This window comes from Manduca sexta, chromosome 2, assembly GCF_014839805.1.
Source record: "Manduca sexta isolate Smith_Timp_Sample1 chromosome 2, JHU_Msex_v1.0, whole genome shotgun sequence".
Taxonomy (NCBI): domain Eukaryota; kingdom Metazoa; phylum Arthropoda; class Insecta; order Lepidoptera; family Sphingidae; genus Manduca; species Manduca sexta.
The window spans coordinates 2,270,651-2,286,383 of NC_051116.1; the positions used below are offsets into that span (position 1 = coordinate 2,270,651).

Here is a 15,733-nt window from a genome sequence, read left to right on the forward strand (position 1 = left end):
AAAATGTAGTTTGATTTCGCGGTAAAATAATAAAATGTGCAGGTTTATTTTATTCTTGTTATCGTGTTGTGCGGCCCAGAATGATTACAATTTAAAAACTATTTTGTACATGGCGCGAAGTAGAACATTGGAACCGAATTACAATGAGACTTGTTGGTAAATCTTTGTTTTAAAAAAAAAATTAGATTCCGATTCAATGTAACAAATGAAACTGCAAGGCAAAAGCGTGTAGATGATTATGATTAGTTTATCACGAGTACAAGCTCTTTGAAATAACCAAACTAGTCATCAGGTCTGTTTATGTTTTTGAGTAAAGATATTCATAATAAACATTATCAATATGATGTATCTATAACACTTAGAAATTACAAAAACTACAGTATTTTTTTATTTACTTCCGTCGCATACAACTTTAATTAGCGAGTCATTTTAAATAGTTTTTTCATCCCTGGAGAACTACCAAGTGAACGCAGTGCCAGCGTCGGAAACACAGTATCCTTGGATAGCGCGCGTTGTACATTCGTCCACGAACGACTTGCCGCATGTGTGTACTGCCGTATGTATCGAGAAAAGGATATTTATTACAGCAGCAAGGTGTATTTACAGGTAGATTCTAATTGAGTTGTCGAGAATATTTCCAAATAAAATATTTACCATGTTTAATTCAGTTATATCCTTAGGTCTACGATTCATTAAAAAAAATTGGACTTCATTTGACAATTTTCTATTTGCTACTTCACTTAACTTTATAAAACAAGTCGTATAGCAACACAATGTACAAGTCATCAGTTTTAACTTTAGCATAACAATTATACAGCCTAGATTTATTATTTGTAACCTAAGATCTATATCCTAATTTTCCAGTTTAAAAGTAAGCTACACCACAGTAATTTATATGGACCAACGTCTCCCCGTGCTAGCGTTCGTCGTGCCGTCAGACGGGACTAAACAAGCGTTTGACGACATAGGTTTCATAGTCGTTGAGGCCGGGTACATCGGCCCCTGGCCTGTTATACAATTGTTCAACGCCGTCAACAGAACTGATAATGACTTCCAATGGTTCGCCAATATGGATGCGAATGGAATTGAGTACAGGGTTGTCGGATATGCTACAGAGAAGGTAACAGGAAACGCTATCGCACCATTATGAGTGCCAGGGGCGGCTTTAGGGTATAACGAACCGGGCAACCACCCAGGGCCTTGCGCCTACAGGGGCTTTGCGTGCGGTGCTTTGAAGGAAATTTTTGCGATTTTACCAAGCAAACTGTGAAAACCGGGAAATTTTCTTGCGCCGTCCGGGGCAACTCGTTGTATTTTTTTGATATCACCTGGGGCCTCGCGTCCACTAAGGCCGCCTCTGATGAGTACAATGACGTAACCTCAAACCAATAATTATAATTAGCACTTGAAACTATGACAATTTTCAATGTTTGCTATTCCTACTCGTATCAATTCTGCACTTACGTCAGTGTGACGAGGTGCCATATATTTTACAATTAGATGCTAGGTTTTGCTCGTATTTTCATCCGTGTATAAATTTTATTGAGAGAAAGTAATATTTACTGCCTCGCCGGTATAATTGTATTGCGGTACAATTGCTGTGCTGAGGTCTCGGATTCGATCCCCGGGTCGGGTAGTGATTAATAGACTTTTCTGCTCAGTATCAGCCCGGAGTCTGGAATTGTGCCCAATGTGGCGATAGGCTCACCTCTGTCATATCTAAGGATGCAATACATAAGTCAGGGCGTCAGAGCACCAGTTGCACCTCTGCCTACCCCTTTGGGGATGAAGAGTGTGTGCGTCTGTGTAGTATTTAACACTCGTAATAATTTAGTTTCCTGGAGTCAGAAAAAAGTCGGCCTTGTGGATTCTGAGATTACCTCCTATATCGATGCTCACAAAATTTATCTATTTCTATAGAAAACTAAATGTATTGGCGATATTGCAACATAAGTTCAAACTTGTTTTGACGTAGGCGAATCTAAACCTAAAAACTTATATTTTCCTAACAGGGCATCCACCGCATTAAATCATCAGACAGACAGTTCAATCTCACAGATTTGGATATATATTGCGACATTGACTTATGCTCAAACATCATGACATTTTTCGGGCATATTCAAGGTTTTCGAGTGCCGTGTTATCACTCTTGTACACTCCTAGAATTTAAATCTAATGACGAGAAATGCAAAAGTTATCATGGAGTGGAAGGAGGAGCTGTGATAGACTTGAAGACGAACAAGTTAGTGGGGGTGGCGACTTGGGGCGCTTATTTTCGGAAGTATGAATTGCCTGTGGGCTATTCGGTTGTCAACTCTGATAACTTTTTCAAAGATTACAAATGCGCTAAGCACATTAGAGACGATAGCGGTTTGTTAGTTACCACAGGTTATTATCAAGGTTTATGTGATGCACAATAAAGAAATATGCACTGTTTTTTTATTATTATTTATATTAGTCGAAGTAGTAATTTTTGATGGTTTAGTTAATTCCTACGACATGTTCTAGGTTTCATTGTGTCAATATATTAAGACAGTATTGCATTTATATTTTTATTTTCTTACAAAATACCATTAATCTTCTGAAGGTAATTAGGCAAAATGAAGAAAACAATTAATGCTTTTAAAGACTTATATTTTTAATTTTTATTCTTAATCTAGAGGACTTATAAAATGCATTGTACTTATCAAATGTTTTTTTTAACACTACTACAATTCCTCACAAAGACCAAATAGCCAAAGTTGGAACACACATTAATTAGCAGTATGTCTATATGTATATGTACTATAAAGACATTTTATTTTTACATAGATTATAACTGGGTACTTGACAGTAATGTATGTCACAATATGATAGAAAAGAGGTGACATATATTGATCATATAAAAAAGCTGATTCAATTGTATTAACAGTTTGCAAATAGTAATCTGAAATAAACAGTTTGCTTTCACCATTAAATTAAAACTAAAGTATTCTTCAGAATTCCATGCTACCTTTGAAATTAAATTATTTGGTAGTGTTTTGCTATAATTAGTAACTAAATTATTCAACATTCTCTAGAAATTATTAATATATTTTTTTAAATATTGCAGAAGTTAGAAAATAAAAATTTGCATCTAAATTTTGAAGGTGAAATATATATTGTGAAAATAAAATATGATCATTAATTATAGATTATTTGTTCCAAAATTGAATTTAAATTCAGAATCAGAAAATGAAAATTTAAATTTCTTTGTAATTTCCACATTATTTTTGTCTGTGTTGACATCACTTACATTTATTTTAGTGTTGTCATCATTAACTACTGCAATGTCGTCATTTTCTACATTAGTCTCCACAGTATTGCTAGGATTTGTATTTTTGTTGGCATCTACTTGTTCTGGGGCTAAATCAAAATTAAATCTAAATGAACTATCTCCTGTTGTTAAAAATGCTGATTTTCTTAGAAAAGTTGCTTTAGGCTTATCTTGAACTTCCGAAATCTTTATCTTGCTTGCCACTGCAATAAAATATGATATTTTAAACTTTGTAAACCATGTTGATATTACACAAGTTTTAAAAGCGGAATCTTACATATGAGCAGAATTTCTAAATTCATTTTTCCTTATCTTCTAAATTAACTTTTACAAAGTTAGGAAGGAAAGGGAAGATAGTTACGCTTGGCAAGTTTTTTTTCTTCTGCTGCCATTTTAGCTCTGTAGTCTCCGAAATGTGTCCTCATCAACTGTCTCTTCCGTACCATCGGCTGGTTGTTGTTTTTTAAAACTGTCAAGACTTTCCATGTTTCTTGTACTGTGAATAGAGAATATTATTAATTTTCCAAAATGCTATTTATGGATGACAAATTGTTAATTGTTGTGTAATTAAGAGCATAATAGTAAAAAAAAATACTGTCGGAAAATTAATCTGAAATATAGTTTATTGGGATGTCCGTAAAAACAATTCTTCTGGACCTGGGAATTGAACCCAGATACAAAACAGCTAAATATACTAAAGAAAGTAGGTATTATAATTTCATAACTATTTGTTATTTTTAAGAACATTTCAATAGAAACATTAATCATAAGTCAATTTCGACTTTGTTGCACCAGTAAAGTATTAACAAATAATGTTATAATATTATTTGTTAATAATTGAAAATATCTTGTGGAAAAATAACACGATGACTTTTGTAGAAAAGTTTATATTGTTGAAATGTTAAATTGTCAAAACAGGAAAAAAAATTATTAAAAAAACATATTCTATGTTAAAAGACACGTATATTATAAAAATAACAAACTTAAGTACTTACATTGCTTTTCATTTCCTTTTTTCTCACTCAAAGTTCGTTCCAGTTGTTGAATACACCAGCATAGCTCTAACTGAAATTGTCTTCTTGTTTCTTCGGGGTCTACGTCATCATTACAGGGCTTTTGAATAGAATTAGGTTGAACCTTACCCTTTGAATGTAATTTTGTAGGTTTCGGCATCTTTAAAATAAAATTCTAGAGATTTCAACACGTTCCTCGCTTTGTTTTGAAATTTCAATGACAATTGACATTTTAAATAGAGCTGCTTTTTATCGTTTTTACAAAACCGGTAAAAAGGTAATTTGTTGTCCATGGTCAGTTAGACGATTACTTAACAATTTTATATTTACAGGAAGCACACATCACTATTTCAGTTCGTACAGTGGTGACATCCGGGTGTGACATAATGTGGCAGAATTAGTTACTAAAACGTAACCTCAAAATAAATTGTTCAAATTTTTCACGAGATAATAGTATGCCGCTTGGAAAATTTGGAAAAATAACTCTTTCGTGGTAATTTCCTAAATTAAATATTAATATATCGCGCTTTTGAGTTGTAGCAAGTTATTGTTGGTGAGCCAAAAAATATTTTCAAAGTAATCTATTTATCTTATCCTACTACGATTTTTCTTAATAATTCTCATTTATTACTTTAACAAAAACACGAGTTATTTAGTGCCAGAAATGCCTATAGCAACATCAACTTTATCTTGTAACATTTCATTTCTTTCTTTTGAATTTATGTTTACATTTTTCTCACATTTTTTACATCATAACTATTCACTATTATGTATCAAGGTAATTTTTTTATTATAGGTAGATCTATAAGTGCCTATGAATTTAATGATATCTAAAATTGTCTGTAAGAAGGCAGACACTGTAATCATTAGTTTGGTTATGTTTGGTATATTTTTCCTTTATAAACTTATCATTATTCAAGGGTACCAATTTATAAGTAATTTAAAATGTTGATTCAAGTCTGTGTACCCCATATACTTCCCTATAAGTCCACTTAAACATATAATAATTAATAAACAAAATAATTTGATCCCTTCCAGGCTGGGAATAACAGTGACAAGTTTATCTCTATTTGTGGTCGCCAAGAACTACGTAAATGGTTGCCGCCAGGAGAATATGAAAGCTCGTGAACGCATGCGCCGGTCTAACGAGGGAGAGTATCCTGACTTGTACCGCAAGCTCTGAGCTAATAGTTTGTATGTTAAACTTATAACAGTACTTATCCAAATATTTACGCTCTTTGACCACCACCTCTGTTTTGATGTTTATGATCATTTAAACACATACAGCCTTACTTATAAACTTGTTTTAGCATTAAGAGATGGTTAAGAATTGCTTAAATAGCTGTCAAAAACATCACCGGTTCCTAGTTTAAACCTTATTAAGAGGGAAGATGGCAGGTTTTGACTTACAGCTGATCGAGTAAACTTGTGTTTTAACTAAGCACAGCTTTGCGAATTTTTTATAAGTAAGACTGCAAATGTTCAATTTTGTAGTTTATAAACACTAATATTGATGTACTATGAACAGAATATGTATTATATGTTTTATATTTAGTGTAAATATGTAATGGAATATAGGGTTTTTGTAAATGGTACAGTTATCTTAAAGTATCCTTGAACATTTGTACTCTTGACTATTGATTGTTTACTACATCATAATTTTTGATAAATATAATTTTCTGGTGAACAAAATTCAATTATTAAATTTTTATTATTTTCCTACTATTTCTATAACTTTCACTAAAATAATGATCCAGTTTTTTTTTCTAGCCCTAAATTAATCCCAAAGACAAAGTATAAGGATGGCGGTGCCACAGTTGGATCCCGCCAAGCTGCAGCTGGTCCAGGAGTTGGAGATTGAGATGATGTCCGACATGTACAACAGGCTGGTGGGAGCGTGCCACCGTAAATGCATACCCATTAAGTACCACGAGGCAGAGCTTGGTAAGGGCTTAAATTTTTTTTTGCTCTGAATGACGAGACGAGCTTTCTGTTCGCCTCATGGTAAGCAATACGACCGCCCATAAACAGTAGAAACACCATCCAACACCTTAAATTATAAAGTATTGTTTGGTATTCCACTGCGCTCGCCATCCCAAGATATCAGATGTTAAGTCTTATTATGTCCAGTAGTTACACTGACACTGTAGAAATATAGACAGTTCTTAGTTAATTTAGTTAGGTGGGTTTGCAAAAACAATACTAATACTCGTAAATTATCATGACCATAAGACGCATTCATTCATCGTAATATTAAGGTGAGTTATTAGAGTTTAAAACAAAACCAAAAAGTTTATTATCAAAAATCTGTTTCAGGCAAAGGAGAGTCAGTGTGTCTAGACAGATGCGTGGCTAAGTACCTGGATGTCCACGAACGCATCGGCAAGAAGCTATCTAACATGTCCCAAGGGGAGGAGGACCTCACTAAAGTCAACCTTCCCGAACCTAAGAAATAGCAGTCTCAATAGGGTAACTTTGAATTACCATACTACAATATGCTGCCTTTTTGGTAGAATTCTGACTGACTCGGCATTTGTAACAGATATATTTTCAGTAAGAGCATCCTATTTTTAGTTCAGAGTTACCCTGATTGACCATAATTATAAGGTATCTTTATAACAAACTAATTATTCAATATTAAATTCTGTTATACATCAACAACTATAATTTATATAATAGTTTATAAATTATAATTAATATGTTATCCATAATAAATACATGTGAAAATTAAAAAATGTTTATGATATTTAGTTTGTTATAAGACACCATCAAAGTGAGTGATTGTGTTTTGAACTGTTGGGACAGCTCCATAACTGTGGAAGCATTTTTGTTTCGTAGGTACATAGAGAATGTTAGCTAATATATAGAAATAAAACAAGTACACACACACATTCTACATTTTATTTCAGTCTAAATTACAAGAAAAATCTATATATAAATATTGCACGACTAAAAATCTATTTATTTTTTATATCACGGCTAACCAGATTATATCCGAAGCCGAAATCGGGCTGATAGCACAACACTAGCTGCCCGAGAAGAAAAACATTTGCGCAAAAGAAGACGACGCTTTTCAGCCAAATCAAAATAAAAACTTCCCTGGACTTAAACTCCAAGAGATATGCGTAGAAAAGCCAAGCGCCTTGCCCAAGAGCCCACAATAACGCCATATATACCGCTCTAGCTCGGACCATCTTGAAACTATGCACTACTAATGGAAACAAGGAGAGAAACCAGACGAAATATTGTGACGTGATGACGCTGTTGAACGCTACGAGAATGACTGCCTGCGAGAACATGGCGAAAGGCAACGTCCTTGGATCACAACCAAAACCCATTCCCAAAACGAGTATTATAATAAATTCGAAAACTTGCATCACCAACTTCACAACATCTACCGCCAGTATCTGATCCATAGTCAAATACGAATAGTAAAACATTATAGAAAAGTTGTGCCTCGTATCCTTTCTAAATAGATGATAAATATACGTCTCGAAGAGGAATTCATAACCATACAATGTGTACATGGTGTGAGTCAGTGAATATAGGGTTCCCACGCAGCTCAACGTCAGAAGAAGCTGTTTTTTGTTCGGCATTAGGTTACATACAAACGAACCAAGACTAGTAATTCTCTTATACTGGCAATCGCATAGCGACAGATACATGGGGAAGCTAAATACCAGAGGATACAATCGTAGATGGATTGAAACACCAAGCATCACTCCCGCTAATACGAATTTCGACAATCCTTTCACAACTTCAGTTTGTAAGAAAAGCAGAGACATTATTACGAAAAAGCACGCGACAGAATCTGCATTGCCCCGCGTTGATATAGCAATACTAAGAGGATTATACAGCCAAATAAGCGAGCTATAGGTCGCTATTTTCGAAGCATTCTTAATTTTACTTAAATGGTACTCTACCAACACTTTCACACCTACGGTTACAAGTATATCAAAAGCCGAGAACAACAGTTTGCCGAATTCCTTACCTATCAATATATTTGGTATCATAAGGTAGGCTACAAGAGGACTGTAGCGATACGTGTGCCTTTTGTATGGCGAATTGCCATTCAACACATGTCTGGCAGCGTCAGTGAACACTTTATAATCGACATCTGTATATGGCACGTCGTAGTACTTGTCGTGGTAATTGCCATAGAGAATCAAGAGAAGTCTGATAAAGACACCTGCCATCAAATGCCATTTGAATGGCAGGTGAATGAACTGCACTAGTCTATGCATTTTAGATCCTAGTCTTTAATCCCCTAGCAGCAGATTGCAGACAAGTCTTGAACTCTTGGAATTCCTTCAGACAATCGTCCTTCTTAACCGTATCTTCTTTAACCAGAACGCACTTGGCGTAAAGGGCGCCTTGTTTAGAGCACTTTGCGTAGATCAGGGGGTACTTCGCAAACCTCTCTTTGGCTTTAGCGACCGCTTCCATAATTTAACCTTCGGCTTGCTCAACAGGCTCGTAGGCGAGAGTCGTTGGCGGCTCGGAGTAGTCGAAAGGCTCGCGGGGTCTGATGAAAATGTCGTAAATCGGCTTCGAGAAGAAAATTCCCAGCCCAAGTGTGGTAAAAGTGATTTGGAAGGTTCGCGGGTACTTGAATATCCAACTCCGTTTGCCTAGAGGTTGGACCCGACGACGATTTTCCATAATTCACTGGAACAAATAAAACTTATTATAGAGTTACACAGTTGAGAAGTAATCGAAAAACCTTTCTGTTCCCCTTTGCCTCTAAAAACGTCTAATACTTACAGTACCTTTAAATTCGGGAAGAAATGATTGGCAATACTTAACATTAACCGTGGCAAAGTAAAGAGAACAGAAAGCACTTTTTGATGTTGGCATGGCATTAACTTTCTAAATTCCAAATAATCGTAGATGTAGGTGCCTTAAAGGAACGTAATTCAGATTAAGATACGTATTTGGATTTAACAGCTTAGGCCATTGACTGATGACACGATTCCGCTCCTAACCGAATTTCGGCCATTGCGGCCAATCTCGACAAAGATCAGCCAGGAGCGCAGCAGATATTATATTGCGCAATACACAGGCGCACTCTCCGTTCCTTCACTCTCATAGTCTGCTGAGACGGCAAGCCGACATGACCGGGGAGAGATCAGGCGCAGGACCAACGGCTTTATATTCTTTACGAGGCACGGGAATATCACACCGCCAACTTCCTGACTCTGAGCTGCGACTGAGTAATTTTTAAAATATAAACCCAGTCACAATTATAATTGGCTTGAACCAGGATTCGAACCCAGGACCTCAGCGCGAAAGTCGTACTCTTATCATACACGCATTACAACTACGCCATCAAGGCAGTCAAATGACAGATGACTAAAGACTGTGGTCATACCTCTATCCCGAGGGGAGGGCATTGTTATTACCGAGTTATATCCACTATCGTCATGATATCATGGTAATGACTCACAGGGGCGAGCCAATTGTTATTTATACACGGCCCACCACAACCACGATCGACTAAATATACTTCCGACCTGTATCCAATCCAAGATATCCAATATCCAGGTTCACAATTACAACTATTAGTATGTGGACGGCCTCAGAGATGTGATATGACAGCCAAGACAATCGTCTCGGGCTCGATCCTCGGGTAGATGTTTTTTTTTTATATTACACCGCAGTCTACCTCGGGGGAAACCCGCGAATGTGATACTGGAATTCCCCAGCTTAGCAGCTTAGCGACTACAGGGTCCTGGAGGAAAGTTGGGAAGAGACAGCTGGGAAGGAAGTGTGGGGGAAGTTCAAGGAAACCTCTTAGGATGAGAGGAGCGGAGAAAGCTAGGAACTGTTCGCGAGCCTTTATAGCACTCGAGGTGAATTGGTATGAAATGCCTCGGGAACAGGGAGGGAGAGAGGGGGGGGGGGGGTGTTTTTAGGTTTTTCTGCTCAGTATCAGGCCCGAGTCGAGAAGTATGCCCGATAAATGGCAATAGGCTCACCCCTATTACGTGGGATTGAACATAGCTGACGAAACGTAGGAGATGAAGTTTCTGCCTATTCTTAAAACATACGGTCACTATTGTAATACAACATTATTGAATTTAATTAAAGTCTGGGACATACTAGATAATAGATACAAAATCCGAATTCGTGAAGGTTAACGGCCCTCAACTATATTTATAATGTTGAAGTGAAAGTGGTTTTTGAATATATTAACACATTTTTCGAAAGTTTATCAGTCATCAACTAGATAAAATAAAATAAATTACATGGTATAAAAATGCGATAATATACTTGATAATGCACAACACCCAAATATGGTATTCGAGTTATTTTTATTTATAAAAAATAAAAAAATAATAACTTTTATAAAATATGTATATCATACAAAATTTTAAAACAGAAGAAATTATTGAAATCTACTAAAAAATCTACAAGTTACAATGCTCCATGCCCACTCCTGCACGTAGCAATATTTGAAATTTGAATTACTGCCTCATTTCTTATCGAATTTTAATATTGTTTTTACAGAAGAATTTCTGTTTTGAATTGCTGTTACTTATTTAAAAATGTAAAATATCAAACATAGTCAAATACCCTATGGAGGGGAGAAGTCATTTGATAAAAAGCAATAAAGCTTGAACGATGAATACGTTATAGATTTCAAAATATACGTGAAAATTTTCACGAGGTCTGGGCTTTTTATGTTTATTCCTATGGCTTGTTAATTAAATATCTAACCATCAAATTTTAATACACGGCCCGATGAAAACTGCCGGCACATAATCCTCATCAGAAGCCATACATATCGTTAAAGCATCTAATTACTACCTTTTACTACGATTTTGTCCAGCTTGGCGTTAATGATTTACCAACCCACTATTTTGACTGCCATTCTTAGCTGAAAATAGTTGCTACCTCGTGGTTTATCGTGTGCGACTCCTAATTTTGCAGTCTGTTCCCCCTATACTCTAATCAATTCCTTAGCTTGCCAAATTTATATCTAACTCTACAGATAATCTGGTGGTAGAGTCAATATTGACGGAATCTAAATATTGTATAAGATTTCACAGGTTCAAATAAATTATTTCATTTACCAGCATATACCTACTGCTGACAAAAGTTGCAAAACGTAATTTATAGGGGGTAAATGAACATACAGTTCACCTGATGGTAAGTGATTACCACCGTCTTTGAACATATGCTATACCAGGGCGCATAGTGATGCTTTGACAGCCTTTTTGGTGGGAAATACGCTATTTTAAAGTTGCCAGGTCGTATTTGTCCGGGAATGCTGGCGGCAATATAGGCAGATACGTACTATAGTGGATTGCCAACCTCACTGGGTTGCTGGAGGTAGGATATACATATTTTATATTTACCCGGATAGCGACCATCGTGCACAAGTTGTTAAAACCCGCCATATTGGCTCACGTAAATATGTCGCGTTCCGGGATCAGCCTGTGTATACCCGGTTCCAACAGGCCGAGATAATTGTGTCGACTGTCGAGCGGTAATCAATAATCATCTCTCGTCAATCGTCATTCTATTGGACCCTACTCCTCTTACCATTAGATGTATGGGGTCACTTTGCCCACATAAAAAATTTAATGTATTTCGCAATCTCACTAGAAAAAGGACCTTCACTATCATGTTCTATCAAGGAGGGGTTCCAATGTTAATCAAGTATTCTGTTACCAGTTCACTTGTTGGGCCGGTCGGTGACTGGCGCGTACTTCCTCGGCTCCAAATCGTAACCCTCGCAGACCAGTGAGCGCGGCTTATGTTGCAGACAGCACTGGCGCATAGCTTCGAATACTCGGTTGCAACGCACCTCTTGGTAGCTATTCTCTGTGAAATATTGTAAAGGCATTACTGCACCGCTTTTTTTTATCTTTGTTGAATGTCAAGACGAATATACTCGCCTGATGGTTAGTAATACGACCGCCCATAAACAGTAGCAACATCGTACATAACTTTTTACAAAGTACTTCGTAGCACTCCATTGTACTCACCCTGAGAGTTGAGAAGGTGTACTCAAGTAAAGTATGAAGAAGTCATACTGGAGCCTAAATGACATAGATATTAGAAATCATTTTTATGTAATAAAACTATTCTGCCGCTAAGCAGGAGTATGTGGTCACTGTTGTGTTTTAATTTGAAGGAAATTGTAGGCAGTGTAACTACTGGACATAATAAATACTTAACATCTCATGTCTCTGGATGGCGAGCGCAGTGGAATACCAAACAATACTTTGCAATTCATAGTGTTGGACGGCGTTTCTTCTGTTTATGGGCGATCGTGTAGCTTACCATCAGGCGAAGGGGAAGCTCGTCTCGTCATTCAGAGCAATATTTTTTTTTATGTTATTGAAACTTTTTTATTAAGAAACACAAGGAGTAACGCTGGGTATAACTTTAACACACTCTGCTTGCTCTGGTGCTATGGCATCATAAACTCATCTGTCAATTTGACAGTTATGTCACAATCCAGAACCACGAGAATATAAACTTCAGAAATAATAATAATAATCATACATACATAACAATAATTATTAAGGCTTCTGAACGCACAGTGAGTCCCAAATGAATGGATATGCTGATAGGAAAACATTCCATGACTTTGTTATTCATGTATTTATGCGCATAAGCATTTATTTAACGCCGGCTGTATCAGCAGATCGAGCGGGGTTCGATCCCGTTACGAAAACAATTGTTTGTTGATATGCAAATATTCTTTTTGATTTTAGTGTTGAGACATCAAAATTAGTCCGTAGGTTTATAAGAAACTTCTAGTATGTTAATGTCGTTCCGTTTATGTTGTTTCAATATATTTTCTTTATATATCTACCTACTTATTATATTTCCTCTGAGACAGTTCGGTATTTTAATATCAAGCCACTGTAACACGTGATTTTGGGAACAAAAAAATACGCCAAAAATATATATGTTATAGTAAGTAAACTGGTTATTTTAAATAATTACAGATACCCACCTGGTTCAATATTACATGCATACATTTAGATATAATACATTTACGTTAAACCAGTCAAGAATCCACTAATACATTTATTAGATTATACTCCTTAGTGAATTAGATATATTTAAGTGTAAAATTCGAGTTATTCGACACGAAAAAACACATGAGTTGCCCGGATTTAAATTACATCATTAAAAATGGGTTGTATCTCTGCCCATACATTTGCATATAAAGGCGTGATCGTAACGCAATCATCGACCTTCAAACTATTCGCATTTAATCACAGCACAGCGGCGGGCGGTGGGCGAGGCCCGGTAATTGTACACGTATGGCTGTACGATTGATACGCACTTCGCTGGCCAGTCATAAATTAGCACTCGTATTCACAAACAATACTATAAGGACGCACAGTGAACCCGAACGGATGGTCTTGGCAGTTTCATAGTTTTCTTTGGCTTTGTCCATATGTTTATGACAGCCAACTAAAGAAAAGTTGTATCTGAATATTAACCAATCAGGGCCCTTATTCTGTATGACAGTGTAAACGCGTAACGCGGCCGTGTTATGTTATCTTCGAGAAATGTGCATGGAATGATATTCTGTAAGCCAAATTTCTATAGTCCTAAACATGATACGTTGTGTTACGTGCTTGTTACTCACTGTTAAAATAACGTGCGAGATAGAGAATAAGGCCCCAGAGCGCCTAAGCTGTTACCGTAGCCTACACGGATATAACAAATCCGACACTGGATATAATTTGCTAAGTAATCATCATCATCATCATCATCAGGCTTGCTGAACATGGGCGTCCCCCAAAAATTTCCAGAAGCGGCCATCCAGCGACCTCCTGCAACTTTTATTAGGTCATTTGTTCACATCGTGGGTGGAGGCCCGATACAGCGCTTGCCAGGTCTAATAGTTATTCAAATCCGTTCGTCGGTTTCTGAGCTTGGGCCCTTTTAAAAATCATCTACGTGAGCTCTCGCATGTATACTAAAGATAATAGGTAGGATTGTAGAATTTAGAAAGGATTCTGTGCTGTGTTGTCGAAATATAACCCCGAATTATACCCAACTTGAAACGACAAGCCTTATACCATAAATGCAAATTCAACGTTAAGTATCTCATGTGTTTTGCATTGAGAATTTATCGGCTTGTGATCAAACTCATTAATAAATTCCATAGTCGCTTTGAGACTGAATCAATAGCAGATTGCTGGGAGTGGTAAACTCTTATCTGTTATGCTAAGTTTAGACTAACCAAGTTCTTACAGCAATATTTCGTCACAACTTCCATATGTGTTTACACTGCAACAATATTTCAATAATTCTGTACACGTGCGACTTGATACAAATACTCAAAGTTAAAAATTTGCAGAAGAAAACTTGTCGTGAATCGTTTATACGGAAAAATTGCTTGTAGAAGTCGACTTCGCAAGTTTTCTTGTTAACCTAAACCTCTTATTTTCGAGCAATATACATTAATCGTATACCCAAAATGGAATTCTAACTTGGCACATTAGCATTTATCAATTTAATTCAACATCAAATTTTAAGGAATGTCGTTTACCCGACTTATACGAATACAAATTAGAATTTTATACAAACTTTGAAAACGGAATTCGACCAATTAAAAAATACTAAGAAGAATAAAATCTTGATACAGATAAGTAACAAATCTCAAATATCCACTGCACATAATGACAAGGTATTTGGCAGACCGCCAAACAGAAGTCAAAACTCAAAAACAAGTCTATTATAATGCTTCGGAAACCATCATTGTTTTCAATTATGATATTTTCGTCCGCCATTGATATTGTCCCCTCACTTTATTAATAACAATCAATAAAGCACTGGTTCTATTAGTGTCATGCAATAAGTGGGCGGGGAACATCAATACAAACTGACCGTTGGGGCATGTGATGAATGTAGGCTACGTTTTGTGACTTTTATTGGTCGCACGTGGGTTGAAGGACCAAAAACTAGTTACCCTCTTTTCTACAGATTTATGGTACGCTATCGTATTCCACAAGATAGCGTCTCAATAGATTAGCACACGATACGCTTGGGCGTATTTCTTTTCTTATATTCCTAGAATCTTTTTAGCTCGCCCTCTTCAGAATCAAGATAGCTCCAGAGGTCTTAACAATAAAAATAAAACAAGTACCAGAATCCTGCAAAACGCCTCCCAGGTTATCTACAACCTTCACTATTGGTAATCGAACTGTGATTTTAAAACTGGGCTTTAGAAAAATCCTATATCTGAACCCTTAAAACCCTGTGTAGCTCTTTAATAAAACACGTTAACATTGTGCCTTTTACATATGTAGTAGAAGTGATTACCTAACGCCTGGCATGATCGATTACTCAACAAACAACTTTGTCGTGCCTAGCTTCTATTTTTACGCTAAACTAAAAATATATACTGTCCACGTAACATATAGCTACTTATAGTAGCGTGTAATGG

At 36.4% G+C, this 15,733-nt stretch overlaps 4 protein-coding genes across 10 annotated transcripts; 2 read left to right on the forward strand and 2 right to left on the reverse strand.

Moving 5' to 3' along the window:
* Window positions 1-7: 7 nt before the first annotated feature.
* Window positions 8-2,436, forward strand: LOC115450875. Of its 2 annotated transcripts, none has more exons than XM_030179018.2 (4): window positions 8-152; window positions 438-606; window positions 865-1,120; window positions 2,013-2,436. In XM_030179018.2, exons 1-4 carry the CDS (start codon window positions 35-37, stop codon window positions 2,418-2,420), a joined length of 951 nt encoding a protein of 316 aa, XP_030034878.2. In that variant the 5' UTR covers window positions 8-34; the 3' UTR covers window positions 2,421-2,436. The 2 variants fall into 2 exon arrangements, with proteins under 2 accessions (XP_030034878.2, XP_030034879.2); XM_030179019.2 differs by having other exon boundaries at window positions 69-156.
* Window positions 2,437-2,617: 181 nt separating this feature from the next.
* LOC115450876 (UPF0488 protein CG14286) lies at window positions 2,618-4,549 on the reverse strand. Its single transcript, XM_030179021.2, has 3 exons — window positions 4,291-4,549; window positions 3,657-3,791; window positions 2,618-3,498 (listed from the first exon to the last, which is right to left on the reverse strand). The coding sequence occupies exons 1-3, from the start codon at window positions 4,466-4,468 to the stop codon at window positions 3,167-3,169; spliced, it is 645 nt and encodes a 214-aa protein (XP_030034881.2). The 5' UTR covers window positions 4,469-4,549; the 3' UTR covers window positions 2,618-3,166.
* Window positions 4,550-4,647: 98 nt separating this feature from the next.
* On the forward strand, window positions 4,648-7,195 carry LOC115450878 (mitochondrial import inner membrane translocase subunit Tim10). Of its 6 annotated transcripts, none has more exons than XM_030179025.2 (4): window positions 4,648-4,801; window positions 5,347-5,502; window positions 6,066-6,252; window positions 6,625-7,195. In XM_030179025.2, the coding sequence occupies exons 3-4, from the start codon at window positions 6,111-6,113 to the stop codon at window positions 6,762-6,764; spliced, it is 282 nt and encodes a 93-aa protein (XP_030034885.1). In that variant the 5' UTR covers window positions 4,648-4,801; window positions 5,347-5,502; window positions 6,066-6,110; the 3' UTR covers window positions 6,765-7,195. The 6 variants fall into 6 exon arrangements, with proteins under 6 accessions (XP_030034885.1, XP_030034883.1, XP_037292839.1 ...); XM_030179023.2 differs by having other exon boundaries at window positions 4,649-4,801; window positions 6,079-6,252; XM_037436942.1 differs by having other exon boundaries at window positions 4,666-4,861.
* LOC115450874 (GPI mannosyltransferase 1) lies at window positions 7,196-8,837 on the reverse strand. Its single transcript, XM_030179017.2, has one exon. It carries the CDS (start codon window positions 8,550-8,552, stop codon window positions 7,266-7,268), a length of 1,287 nt encoding a protein of 428 aa, XP_030034877.1. The 5' UTR covers window positions 8,553-8,837; the 3' UTR covers window positions 7,196-7,265.
* Window positions 8,838-15,733: the final 6,896 nt, after the last annotated feature.